The sequence below is a fragment of the Protopterus annectens genome, chromosome 5.part0 (genome assembly GCF_019279795.1).
Source record: "Protopterus annectens isolate FY-2018-M chromosome 5.part0, PAN1.0, whole genome shotgun sequence".
In the NCBI taxonomy this organism is placed as follows: Eukaryota; Metazoa; Chordata; order Ceratodontiformes; family Protopteridae; genus Protopterus; species Protopterus annectens.
This window is the reverse complement of record NC_056735.1, coordinates 1229878970-1229893126: the sequence shown is the minus strand read 5'-3', so window position 1 is coordinate 1229893126 and position 14157 is coordinate 1229878970. Positions and strand designations below refer to the sequence as shown.

At 45.2% G+C, this 14157-nt stretch overlaps 1 protein-coding gene across 2 annotated transcripts in view; it reads left to right on the top strand.

The window, feature by feature from the left end:
* Window positions 1-14157, top strand: part of LOC122801610 (CLK4 associating serine/arginine rich protein) — a 1938306-nt gene that overhangs the window by 755372 nt on the left and 1168777 nt on the right. For both annotated transcript variants that reach the window (XM_044071085.1, XM_044071086.1), the window contains exon 9: window positions 8165-8243. In XM_044071085.1, the coding sequence (XP_043927020.1) occupies window positions 8165-8243 (79 nt within the window). The remainder of the gene's footprint in view (window positions 1-8164; window positions 8244-14157) is intronic.

Below are 14157 nucleotides of genomic sequence, written 5' to 3'. Positions count from 1 at the left end.
TGAGTGCCAGTCGGCCTCTACCTGAGTTTTTGTTTCCGAATTGAAGTCTTCTAAAGCCAAATAACCCGTTGGGGATCCTTTTTTTTGCTCTAATCGATGTCAGAAAAAGTTAACAATTGTCTCGCCTATGGAAAGCAAATACCACACTGAGTCTTCCATTCTTACTGCATCACCTGTTTAGGCCCAGACCATGATGTCCCTCACTGTCGCTTTTGTGCTTTGTTCAATGCCAGAACTGTACGTCTTTTTGCACTTATTGTAGCTAAATATTTTCGCTGTCAGTCCTCATATTCCAATATGGCTTCGCTAAGCCATCCGACCACCGATCTTCCGAAAAGACGTAAGGATGAAGACAGAGACAGAGACAGACCGCACTGGTCCAAAACTGCCGACGATGCTTCCGTTAAGCTAGTTGTCAGTTTTCCGGTCCTCAGTGAGGCTCTTCGCAGCCCCTGATGCCCGCTTTTGTGGATTCGCATGCCCACTACCAAGACCCGTTCGGAGTCCGATATGCCACAAGACTCTTGTTCGACTTAGGATCCTGCAGATGTCTCTACCTTGGATGGGTCCGGTGCCGCTGAGCAGGCACCGACTTCCGAGGAAGTTCTTCACACTACTGATACTCGACGACACAAACCGATGACTTCTTTCGAGTCTTCACTTCTTTCTAAAACTACTGAGTTTCTATGGCCCAAGGTACGAACTACACCTAAAAAAACAATGACCCAAGCTCAGGCACCTGCTTTCATGCCTCAATCTCAAATGCTTAAAATGGCAGAAGCCCTTATTATGCTTATTAGGGGAAGCCAGGCTACCCCTTCCAAAAGAAAAAAAGACTTGTCCCCAGTAGTTTTATCTGAATAGGAGTCCGATGATTCTGAGGTTTCTGAACATGAAGACATGCAACCCCTCTCTGCTTATGAGGATTCCGATGCAGAGGAATCCATTCCTTTTGCTTCTCCTCCAGAGGATTTTTCATTTGGTGAAACCCTACATACTTTAAGGGAGCATTTCCAATGTGAATGTCAGGACTATCCTCAGTCAGAAAAGAGACTCGGGGAATTTTTAGATTTACCGTAACACATAACTTTAGCAATTCTTCCTGTCCTGGATGCTGTGGATGATGTTTTTATGGAATCCAGTTTGACTCCTGACACCCTTCCTCCTGCTCCCAGGAAACCTGACAGGTACTACAGAGTCCCTGACTCTCACAAATTCCTTTTCAAAAATCCTACTGCTGACCCAGAGGTCATCTCCCAAGGTCCAAAAGGAATTAAAGCAACCTCAGCTAAGAATCTCACCCCCTCAGACAGGGATTCCTGAGCTTTAGACAGATGGAGTAAAAAAATGTACACCTCTGCAACTCTTGCTGTTAGAGCACTAAATTGTCAGTTCCACATGCTGAAATATCAGCAGCATACCATGGAACTCCTCTAACAAAAAAATATCTTCCTTTCCTGCTTGTGCAGAAAATAAAGAATTACAAGAGCTTTTGTATTCTACAAGCCAAGTTACTAAGCACACCTTGCAATGTGGCGTTGACACCCTAGAAGCATCTTGCAGGGCAGCAGTCACTGGTTCTGTCTTTAGAAGGCATTGCTTTGCTTAAGGAACAGACCTTGCCAGACCATATCAAATCAAAATTATTGGACGCATCATTGAACAAAGATAATTTGTTTGGCACCAAGGCAGAAGCGGTCTTAAAAAAGATGGAAGAAAAAGCTAAATCTATGCAGGCAGTTAGACTTTTTACAGGTCCAGCCTCCGAGGTTCAGTAGGCATTGCCCCTCCAAGCACCGGTCCTTTCCGGCCCCCTCCAGGCCATCTCAGCCCAGACTCAGGGGAAGCAGACTCTCCAGACAGCAGTCCCAGTGAATGCAGAGATCTAAGCAATGGAGTTCCTCCATTTCAAAAACAGGGAGTGCTAAGCCACTCCCTTATGGTAAGAACTCACAATGACTTTACACCTCCACCCCTTACCTCTGCCCATCTGCTTGTGCCCCTAGGAGGAAAACTCTCCTTCCTTGCAAACAATTGGGCCTCTATTACCAACGACTGATGGGTCCTCAGCATTGTGTCCCAGGGATACAAATTTTATTTCCACACACTGCCAACCCCAAAAGGGTTCCCAGATCTTCCGCCAAACCAGTGGGCAGAGGCCAAAAAGCAAGTCCTTTCCCTGCTCTCCATGAGGGCAATGCGGCATGTTCCTGCAGACCAGATAGGCCAAGGTTTCTATTCCAGACTTTTCCTGGTACCCAGAAAAGAGGGCACCTGGCACCCAATCCTCAATCTATCCATTCTAAACACCTTTCTGCTGATACCAAAATTCAAAATGCTCACCCTCCAGCACCTTCTTCCTATGCTTTCCAAGGATGCTTGGTTAGCCACCCTAGACCTAACAGAGGCCTTCCTGCACATCCCAGTCAGAGAATCTTGTAGGAAATGTCTATGTTTCAGGGCAGGATCTATGCACTTTCAGTTCTCTGCGCTTCCCTTTGGCTTATCCACTGCTCCCAGAGTTTTCACAAAATGCCTGGCACCAGCCATTGCTTTATGCAGACAAAGAAATATTCAAATTTACCCCTACTTAGACGATTGCCTGATTCAGGCAGACAGTCAGGAAAAGCTGTTAAAGCACCTGACCTTTGTAAAGGACCTACTGACCTCCCTGGGGTATACGATCAACGAAAAGAAATCAAAACTAGTACCCACACAAAAGAATTGTATTCTTGGGAGCAAGCCTGGACACAGCATCCCAGATGGCATTCCTTACTCCAGAAAAACAAGCCTACCTGACAGGCTACTTCTTTCAACTAGCCACCAGAACCCAGTTATCCACAGGGAAAATCCTGCAAGCTCTAGGGTTCATGGCCTCCTGCTTTCTACTCTTTCCATATGCCAGACTGCATATGAGGAAACTACAATGGTACCTAAAAAGCCTTTGTTGTCAACACTCATAAGACCTGGAAACTATCATACCTATGATACCCTGTCTAAGGAAAGATTTTCTTTGGTGGGCAGCAGCATGCAACCACAGCAAGGGACTTCCCATCTCACAATCCTACGCCACCCAGACCCTTACCACAGATGCATCAGACTATGCCTGGGGTGCACACCTGGACGGCAGGTGCATTCAGGGCCATTGGAGCCCAAATCAAAGACATCTGCAAAGGAGATGCTAGCTGTTCAGCATGCCCTGACAGCTTTCAGACCCCTACTCTCCCCAGGGCCTCTAGTGATCAAAACAGACAATACCACAGTGATGTGGTATATCAACAAGCAGGGAGGAACTCACTCTTATCCTCTCTGCAGGCTCGCTATGACCCTTTGGCACATTACCTCAGCCATGCAGATACAGCTGCTAGCACAATTCCTGCCAGGGTCCCTAAACTCTCTGGCAGACAACTTAAGCAGGAACCTGCTAGACCCACACGAGTGGTAGCTAGACCACAGAACCTTCAATCATGTAACCCAGAAATGTGGCACCCTGAAGGTGGACCTCTTTTCCTCCCACTCCAGTCATCACCTCAGCAAATTCTGCACCAGAGAACCTCACAGCAAGGCCTGGAAAGTGGATGCTCTGTCCTTCCAATGGGCAAACCTCTCGATCTATGCATTTCCCCCTCTGCCACTCATTTCAAGGGTACTACTCAAAGTAAGGGAGGAAAAACCAAAGGCAATCTTGATTGCCACAGACTGGCCACGCCAGCACTGGTACCCACTGCTGTGCAGTCTGTCACCCCTGCCACCATGGCACCTACCTCAGATCCTAACACTCTTGACCCAAATGAATGGAGAATTCATGCATCCAAAATTGCAGACTCTGGACCTTGGTAGCCTGGCTTATTCCCTGACCTCTCCTCAAGCTTTCAGCCTAAGCAAACAAGTCCTGGATGTTATACGTGAGGCCACACACCCCAGCACTAGAAAATCCTATGCTGACAAGTGGAAAAGGTTTTGCACCTGGATCCAGGCTAAGGGAGCTGAAACAGCACAGCCCTCCCTTCCTCTCATCCTGGATTACCTAGCAGATCTACTACACAGGGGTCCATCCTTCTCTTCTGTTAAAATTCATGCCTCAGCCATCTCTGCTCATTACAGCACAGAGCCACCTCTCTTCTCACAGCCTCTCATCAAACAGTTCCCAAGAGGGGCTAAGAACTTACGGCCATCCAAAAGAGCTCCTACCCCAGCTTGGGACCTTAACTTTGTGTTGGAAAAGCTCACTCTACCCCCTTTTGAGCCTGCAGCTTCAGCAGAGTTAAAACTCCTCTCTTGGAAAGCAGCCTTGCTTCCTTAACCTTGTGTTGGAAAAGCTCACTCTACCCCCTTTTGAGCCTGCAGCTTCAGCAGAGTTAAAACTCCTCTCTTGGAAAGCAACCTTGCTTCTGGCCATCACTTCAGCTAGAAGAGTTTCAGAGCTACAAGCACTCATGGCTGTAGAGCCCTTCATCTTTGTCCATGCTGACAGGGTCTCCCTCAGTACTAACCCATCCTTCATGCCTAAAGTGGTGTCCAGTGTGGCTCTCAACCAATCCATTTATTTGCTCACCTTTTTCCCTAATCCGCAAAACAAGGGGGGAAGGATTCTGCACTCTCTAGATGTGCACAGACAGCTCAGATTCTATCTGGATAGGACTAAATCTTTTAGAAAAACTGACCAATTGCTAGTCAGCTTCACAGCAGGGGCAGAGGGCAAGGCCTTATCCAACCAATCTCCAAATGGATAGCACACTGCGTCCATTTCTGCCACAAACAGCACAGGAAACTGCCCCCAAAGGGGATCAAGGAGCATTCCACCAGGGCAACTTCCACCTCTGCAGCTTTTCTCAGAGGGGTCCCCACCAGAAACGGGAGGCTGCAACATGGACTTCTGTTCATACCTTCACCAAGCATTACCACCTGCCTATCTTCTCCAAATCCAGGGCAGGCTTTGCCACCGCAGTCTTGCAGGGCATCCTAGCCAGTCCCCAGTCTTCTTGACTGCCTCCACCCTTTTCTTCAGCTTTGGGAATCAACCTAAGTGTGATAATTGCAACAGTGAAACACGAAGAACATAGTATAGTTGTGTACACTTGCCGTAAATGTAGATGTCCGAGTGTATTCACTGTTGCAGTCCTGGTTTCCCACCCTCCATCCCCCTTGTCTGTCTGTCTCTCTCTCCTTACAGGGAATTTTTGGTATTTACTTTCTACTGGTGGTGTTCTTCCACCATAACCTAGCTCCCTATTTGGGGGCTCCTGACAGTTGGGCAAGAAAAACTGATGCAATGGCGTCAGCTGCCTGATTTTATACCACTGACGACCTGACATCAGTCCTGGAGCAACAGCAGCTGACGCAGAAATACTAAGCCTCTGGTATTCGGCCCGACTGAGGGCTACCCTTGGCAGGATAATCCAAGTGTGATGACTGCAACAGTGAATACACTCGAACATCTACATTTATGGTAAGTGTACACAACTGTACTTTTCTGAAGTTGGTCTTGCTTCAGCCTGTGCATCCCCTAGACTTCATAGTTCCTGTTCTGCTTTGTCTCAAGAAGGAACTTCTCTCTGGATCCAGCAGTTGACTCTTAATCTGGGACTCCCATTTCACCCCCCCTCCCCCGGTTCCCTCTTAGGAGTTGTTCACAGACGCTTTAGACATGGGACGGGGAGCAACTTTTGGTTCCCTAAAAGTGCAGGGATGTGGTCGCCTCTTCAACAGAAAGCACACATAAATATCAAAGAGATGAGAGCTCTTCTGCTTGCGCTTCAGGCTTTTTATCCTCTCTTCTCTCCAGAACCTGTCAAGGTATTTACAAACAATAGCACAGTAATGTGGTATGTAAACAAATGTGTGTGGGGGTGGGGCAAGATCTTACCTTCTTTGCCAGTTGGCACTTCTAGTGTGGGATCTTGCAGTCTGGTATCTAGTGACTGTTCGTCAGTTTACATTATCTCAAGTCAAAACATTGTGGCAGACACTCTGAGCAGGTCCTTAACTCTGTCCCCTGAATGGATGCTTCACAGAGATGTGTTTCTGGACATTGTCCACCAGTGGGGTTCTCCTGAAATAGTTTTCTTTGCCTCTGTTCTGAACAGACAATTTCCTCTGTTTTGTGCCAAAGTCCCAGGTCCTCTGGTTTGGAAGATGGATGCCCCATCTTTTTCTTGGAAGGACATATTTCTTTATGCTTTCCCTCCTCTTCCCCTCATTCCAAAGTCCTGTTTAGTATTCAACAGGTTGCTCCCAAAATGTTGTTCGAGACTCTCTTTTGGTCAAGACAGCATTGGTTCCTCCTTCTTCTGCATTTAACCAAGGGCAGTTATCACAAGTTACCTCACAAGATGGACCTACTCACACAAGACAAGGGATCTCTCATCCAACCCCATCTTTCCACTCTTCCACTGACACTGTGGGTGATAGGATTTTGATTCCACATAGACACCTTTTTTCTTAGGACGTGTTTAGGGTCTTGCAGGAGGCCAGGAAACCCTGTACTAGGAAATCCTTTTTGTTCAAATAGAAGAGGGTTTCTATTCAGTGTCTTTCTCGTAACCTTGATCCACTTTCTGTGGATGTTCCTTTCGTTCTGTCTTATCTGTGCGATTTGCTCAATGCTGGGTTGGCTTATTTGTCTGTTAAGGCCCAGTTATTAACTACCTCTGCTTGTCTGCCTTTATCTCGTCCTTTAGCTTCCAGATTTGAAGCTAAACAGTTCCTTAAAGGTGTCCTTCATATTAGGCCTCCCAGGACACCTGTTCCTTCTCCTCCCTGGGATCTTATGTTTGTTTTGGAAAAGTTGACTTTTGAGCCTGCAGTTCAGCTTCCGTGCAACATTGCTGTTGGAAGACTGTTCTTTTGTTGGCCCTTATTTCTGCCAGATGAGCGTCATCCTCCTTATTTGGTGTTTCATAAGAATAGGGTGTCCTTGAGTACTAATTATTTTATGCCCAATGTAGTGAATGGGTTATCCCTTAATCAGTTTATTCATTTGCCCACTTTTTTCCCTTCTCCACAATCTGCCAGTGAGAAGGTGGTGCACATGTTGGATGTGCATAGGTAACTCAGATTTCATTTGGATAAGACTAAGACTGTTAGGAAATTTGATCACCTTTTTGTTTCCTTTCATCTTAGATCCTTATATATTAGCTGTGTCCAAGCAAACTATTTCTTCTTGGATCTCAAAAGTGATTTCTTTTTGTCCTTTTTATGGTAAGAGCCTTCCTTATTCTGTTAAGGCTCATTCTACTAGGGCTGTGGCTTTTTCTTGTGTTTTTTTTTTCCCAAGGGTGTGGAAACTAACACTATTCTTGAAGCGCAACCTGGACTTCTGTGTGTACATTCACTAAGCACTACAAGTTGGATGGAGTCTCCAGGGCTAGAGCTGGTTCTGCTACCCTCAACCATCATGTCTTCCTAAAGGGCTCTGCTGGTCCATCCTCCTCCCAAGTTCTTCCTGAGCTTTGGCACTCTCCCAAATGTTATGAACACTGCAACAGTGAAATGGAAGGACATAATACATTTGTGTAAAATCTTACCATGGTGCTTTCAGTTCTGAGGATGGTACATCTGGATGTCACCTTTATGCCCTACACTACGCAAGGAGCATACTTGTGACGTATGGCGTACCATAAAACAACCTAAAGGCTTTGGTATACTGGCCAGACGTCGGGACACCCTTGGTAGGCAATCCCTAATGTTATGAAAACTGCATCAGTGAAGAGAAGGACATTTTACCATTATGGTAAGACTTTACACTACTGTACTTTCTGTGGGCCAAGAAAGTTTTGAAGACTTCCATGCCTATACGTCCTTTATGTACGAACACATAGCCATTGTTCCTTGGTCTAAGCTTGAACATAGGGCACATGAGGAAGGAACATCTAACTTTCGGCATACTGGCCAGATGTGCAGTATCCTTGGTAGGATACATCACATCTGTCAGCATTACAGCAACAGTGGTCTATTCAAACATCTACTGTTATGGGAAGTTCTTGGACAGCTGTACTTTTTTTGAGGAAGAAATTTATTTACCAATGAAGAAGGAAATATTCTGTTGATACAGCTTCAATAAAGTTATGAACTGTTATTTGTATAGCAGAATTCAAATGGGGTTTCAGTTGCAGTTGTGGAAGTGGATTCTGTTTCAGTTTTGTTGTTTTTATTTTAATGCTAGGATGTTACGAAAAGATAAGGATGAGGCAGAAGCTATCAAACATGCCAAAGCTCTAGAAGAAGAGAAGGCCATGTATTCGGTAAGGAAGTCTACAGCCTTTTTTCCCCTTTAAAAGAATGTCACTTGTCTGGGATTAAAGTTCAAATGTGTAAAGTTGGTGCAGGAAGAGTTCTGTCAAACATTTATCAGTTCTTCCTTTAGATTTAAAAGACTAAAAATTATTGCTAATTTCTTTATTACTATGGCTACCACTTTCAGCCTTGCCAGAATAGACTGGTTCTGTAGAAGAACAGCATGCTGTAGGTTACATTTGTCAGAGGAGTATGCTGCCCCCTGTTTTACTGCAAACACTTTGCTGTAGACTTAGTTCTGCATTTCTTAGGTAAGTATTGAAACCTTTCAGTGTTCCTCAGTTTTGGCAAACTACATAATAACAGGGTGTAGATAAGCAATGGTTAAGTGATGTTGGGAAGGAGGGCATAAAATCAGGAAAAATCACATGATCAGGTGGAAGATGTTCTTTTTATGTGCTTAAAACAAGAGATTTGCAGCCCCATCATTGTCAAGTAGATAAATCTTTATAGACTATTTTTATTTATATTTATATTTTTCCCAGTCTGGTCTGTCATGTTCTTCTAAGTACTTGCTAGTATTCAGAGCTGTAGCTTGATCAGTTAGTGCTCTGGATGATGACCCCCACGTAGCCTCATCCCAAAACAAGGTTGAGGGCAAAGAAAAGGTATACAACCCTAGTTGAGGAGCAGGAAAAACGTGCTTACACTTAAATGTAATGGCTTCTTAAGGCATTATGAGAGTGATTGTGCTCCCATCTAGGGAGCGATTAGTAGCTCCACAGAGCTTCAGATCTCACCCCTAACAACTTGTTCCCTGGGCAAGTAGGGATATGAGCATTCTACCACATGACAAGGGCATTAAAGCATGCATGAGCATGCTACATGGATTTGTGTGTCAGTTTCCAGTGAAATGTAGTTTGATGATTAGGTGTAGCTAAAAGCTTGACCCTGCAATGTGGTGATTGCATGAATGCTTCTGTATAGCTGTCATCTACAGAGGTAAAAAGCATGATGGTAGGCAGTTGACTTATGTAACATCAGGTCCTTCTTCAGTGGGTCAGCAGCAAGGTTCATCTTGTTTCCTTTTCTATTTTAGTGCATTTTTCTGTAAGGCGTCCTGTTGTGTATTCTGTGCACCATACGCTGTTTGTCATTAATCATATGCAGCATTAAGAAAGCTTGCTTAATCTCTAAGCCCACCAGATGTCCTTCTATTCCAGTGTTATAGTATTCACTAGTGGGTTTACCTTTCTTCCAGTCAGCTTGTTCGGCCAAGTTTCCAAAGCTTTTTCAGTCCCTGTTAGTGCATCGGACGTCTGACGTGTAGGCTGGTACATGGGCCATAAAAGTGACGTTTGCGCGCACCAGTCCTCAGAACTTTTCAGCCGCCAGCCGTACCCCAGGTGGTGAGCTTCGTGTTTCACTGTTGCAGTCATTACTTTTGGGTTATCTGCTTGCAGTAGCCCTCAGTCGGCCTGATTAACAAAGTCTTGGGTCCTACGTCGGTTGCTGTCTCTTCTTCCGTGACGTCAGGTCGTCAGGGGTATAAAACATGCAGCCGACATCATTACATCAGTCTTTCTTGCTGTGCAGTGCCTGAAGCAGAAGCAGTTCGCAAGTGCCGGTCGGCCGACTCTTGAAATTTTCGTTTTCGAGTTTCAGAATCGAAGTCTTCAACTAAAAGCGAAGTACCCCATTGGGGAAACTTTTTCTTGCTCTAATCCGATGTCAGTAAAAGTAAATAATTGCATTTCTTGTGGAAAGCAAATACCTCATAAAGATTTTCATTCGTACTGTATTCCTTGCCTAGGCCCTGACCATGACATACCTCGCTGTGGTTTTGTGCCTTATTTAAACCATGAACTATCTGTCGTCGGAAAAAACGCAAAGATAAAGACAGAGACAGGCCACCCAGTTCGCCGGTACTCAGTGAGGCGCTTTCGCAGCCCCTGATACTCGCTACTTAAGATTCACAGGCCTCTACTGAGACCCATTTTGAGTCCGATATGCCGCGAGATGCTTCAACTGTGGAACCTGTGGATATCTCTACTTTGGATGGGTCCGGAGCCGCTGTGCAGTCACCGGCTTCTGAGGGTGTATTCAGGCCTACTGACTTGCATATTAATCCAACACCATTTTCTTCTTCAAGGCCTAGAACTCGAACCATGCCTAAAAAATTGATGCCCAGACCGCATGGTCAGGCCTCTATGCCTAAAAAACATATGATAAGAATGACTGAAGATCTTATTACTTTAATCAGGTGAAGCCAACCTTCCCCCTCTAGGAGACCCAGGACTGAGTTTGCTTATGGTACTTCTGACCAGGATTCTGAAATTTTTGATGTTCTTCGTTTTCCATTGCTGCAGTCCTTACTATTGGGTATAGTCCGCATCCAGTCGGCCCGAATACCAGAGTATCCTCAGTCTTTTTGCCGCGTGGTCCGATGCAGAAGCAGTTTTGTGCAGGTTGGCGTTCTGAAATATTTCGACGGAGTTTCAGACCGAATCAGAGTTGGGAACATTTTGGTTTTTCTTGCCTCAGTATTTAACGGATGTCAGAAAAAGTGAATAACTGTATTTCTTGTGGGAAACAAATACCTCATAGGGATTACCATACATTGTGTATACCTTGTTTAGGGCCTGAGCACGGCGTTGTTGGTTGCCGCTCTTGTGCTAGGTTTAACAAGCGCACTATTAAGAGGAGGTTAGACTGTGCCAGATTAGTGTTTGGGAAGCGTTGCAATTATAAAATGCCGTCGGATGCTCCGAAGGACAAAACAGCCTAGAGTTGATGAACCGGTTCTTTAGGTGGCTCAGTGGAGCCAGAGGTTTTGCCAGGAGTTTCTATGGAGTCTCAGGCAGAAACTTTACTGTTACAGGATGTACCCTCTCAAGAGGCAGGCCAGGCTGAGGGGGCTTCTCAGGTAACTATTCTTCCCTCTCTTCCCAAAGTAGTTAGAGCCTCTCCTTCTGTTGCCAAAACTTAGAGGTAGGACAACTTCAGCTTCAGTAGGGGCTTCTCCTAGCCTTTCGGGTTCTGTACCTAAGAAACATATGCTTAAAATGGCAGAAGATTTGATTACTATGATTAGAGGTTCTATGGGCCCTCCTGATAAGAGGCCTAGAGTGGAACCAGAGTTTGACAGTTTTGAACAGGGTTCAGGGGCTTCTGAGTCTTCTGCGGAAGATTTGCAGGAGTATCCTCATTATTCTGATTCTGATGTGGATTATGCCACTCCTTGCTTCTCCTCCTGAGGATTTTTCATTTTCAGAGACTCTGCATTCCATGAGGGAGCACTTTAAATGGGAAGGCCAGGATTACTCTGATTCCAGGAAGGGAATTCTTGTTTTACCCCAGCATAGGCCCTTAGCTATACCTCCTGTGTTGAATGTGGTGGAAGATGTTTTGCAGAGGCTTCCCTGAACCCTGATTCTTTGCCTCCTGCTCCTGTTAAACCTGATAGGTACTATAAGCTCATAAGTATTTGTTTAAGAGTCCTAGGACCCAGAAACTGTTTCTCAGGGGCCTAAAGGTGTTAAGGCCTCTGTGGTTAAAAATCCTGTTCCCACTGACAAAGAGGCAAAGAAAGTATATACTTCTTCCACTCTAGCCATGAGGCGTTGAATTGTCAGTTTCACATGCTGAAATATCAAAATTATCTCCTTTCACAATTGAAATCTAAGGTGGATGCTTTGGTATTGATTGTAAAGACTTGCTGGATTTAGTTTATGTGTCTGAACAAGTGGGCAAGCATTCTTTGCAATGTGGTTTTGATGCTGTGCAGGCCTCCTCGAGGGTGGCTGCCACTAGTTCTGTTCTTGCATGCCTGGTTGAGGGATCAAAATTTGTCTGAGCATGTTAAGACAAGGATTTTGGATGCTCCTTTACAGTCTGATGTGTTGTTTGGTTCACCTGTGGAAGCAGTTTTAAAGAAAATGGAGGACAAAGCTAAGTCTATGCAAACTGTTAAAGATTTTTGCAGGTACAGCCACCAAGTTTAGTAGAAATTGGCCTGCTAAGGGGTGGACATATCCTGCTTATGATTCCCAGTCTAGGGGTAGGTCTAGACGGTAGGGCAGGGCTCAAGGTTCTTTTAGGCCTAGATCAGGAGTTCACCTGCTCAGACTTCTGGTGAGGGCAGGGGTCAGTCCTTAACAGACCCAATGACCTGCCTTTTCAGCTGCCAGTAGATTCTCGTCTGGCAGCTCCTTTGGAAGGACGACTGTCTCTTTTCAAAGAAAGTTGGGATTTAATTACTCAAGACAGATGGGTGTTGGACATCATTCAGCCAGTCCCTGTATCAGAAAGGGGCCTAGGATTTTATTCTCATGTTCCTAGTACCAAAGAAGGGAACACGTGGAGACTGCTTTTGGATTTATCTCTCCTCAACACTTATCTGGACATTCCCAAGTTCAAGATGTTGACGTTACAACAGCTTTTACCTGCTGGGCAAAGATCACTGGATGGTAACTTTAGATCTCAAGGAAGCTTACCTTCATGTGCCTATCAGGCTAAGTTACAGGAAGTCTCTGGTTTCGAGCTGGAGATTCTCATTATCAGTTCTCTGCATTGCCCTTTGGCTTATCTGAGTATTCACACAGGTTCTGGCTCCAGTGATAGCTTACTTCAGGCTACAAGGACTTCAAATCTATCCTTATTTAGTCGACTGCCTGTTTCTGGCTCAAGACAAGGAAGACCTTCTTCAGCATCTGGAATATCTTATAGCAGTGCTAAGATGCCTAGGGTATTCTGTGAGCGAAATAAAGTCCAGTCTAGTACCCTCTCAAGACATGTGCTTTCTGGGTGTGAGACTGAATACAGCAGCCCAGATGGCCTTTTTAAGACAAACAAAAGAGTCTATCACTTTACTTCCATCAACTATCTCATCAGTCCGTGCTGACTGCAGAGACAGTCCTTCAAGCATTAGGGTTCATGGCATCTTGTATTCTGGTGCTTCCCAATGCCAAACTGCATATGAGGAAGTTACAATGGTATCTCAAAATGTATGGATACAGCACTGCCAGGATTTAGACACTGTCATTCAAATAATACCTTGCCTTCAAAGAGAATTTTTGTGGTGGGCTCAGGAATGTCACCTAAACAAGGGACTCTCTGTGACCCGGCCAGAGGCGAGTCAGATTTTACCGACAGATGCCTCAGACATTGCTTGGGGAGCTCATCTAAATGGAAAGTGGATACAAGACAAGTGGCCTGCCAGACTACAGCATCTACATATCAACATGAAGGAGATGTTAGCAGTCCAGTTCGCATTGATGGCTTTCAAGGAGTTACTTCTTCCAGGGCAGGTGTTGATTCTAACAGACAACACAACTGTCATGTGGTACTTCAACAAACAAGGGGGAACACATTCTTATCCTCTATGCAGGCAAGCAATGATTTTATGGGAGACTGCTACGCTTGCACCTAACTCTTCAGGCAAGGTTTCTGCCAGGAGCACAGAACTCCTTAGCAGATGTGTTAAGCAGACAAATCATGGATCCCCACAAGTGGAAACTGGATCTTCATGTATTTCAGATATTGACAGTGTCATGGGGAACTCCAGACATAGATCTGTTCGCTTCTCCACTAAACCACCAGCTGCCACAGTTTTGCACAAAGGGGTTTCATCACACAGCTTGGAAAGTGGATGCTCTGTCTTTCAGTTGGACAAACCTTCATGTGTATGCCTTTCCACCTCTGCCTCTTCTTCCAAAGGTACTGTTAAAGGTCAGACAGGACAGGCCAAGGATGATTTTGATAGCTCCAGATTGGCCTCGCAACACTGGTACCCTCTACTGAGTCTGGTAAAGAAGCCTCCATGGCCTTAACCTTTGATTCCACATCTGTTATCCCAGCAGGACGGTCATCTGCTCAATGTCAAGCTTCACTCTCTTCATCTGACAGCCTGGCATATTCTGT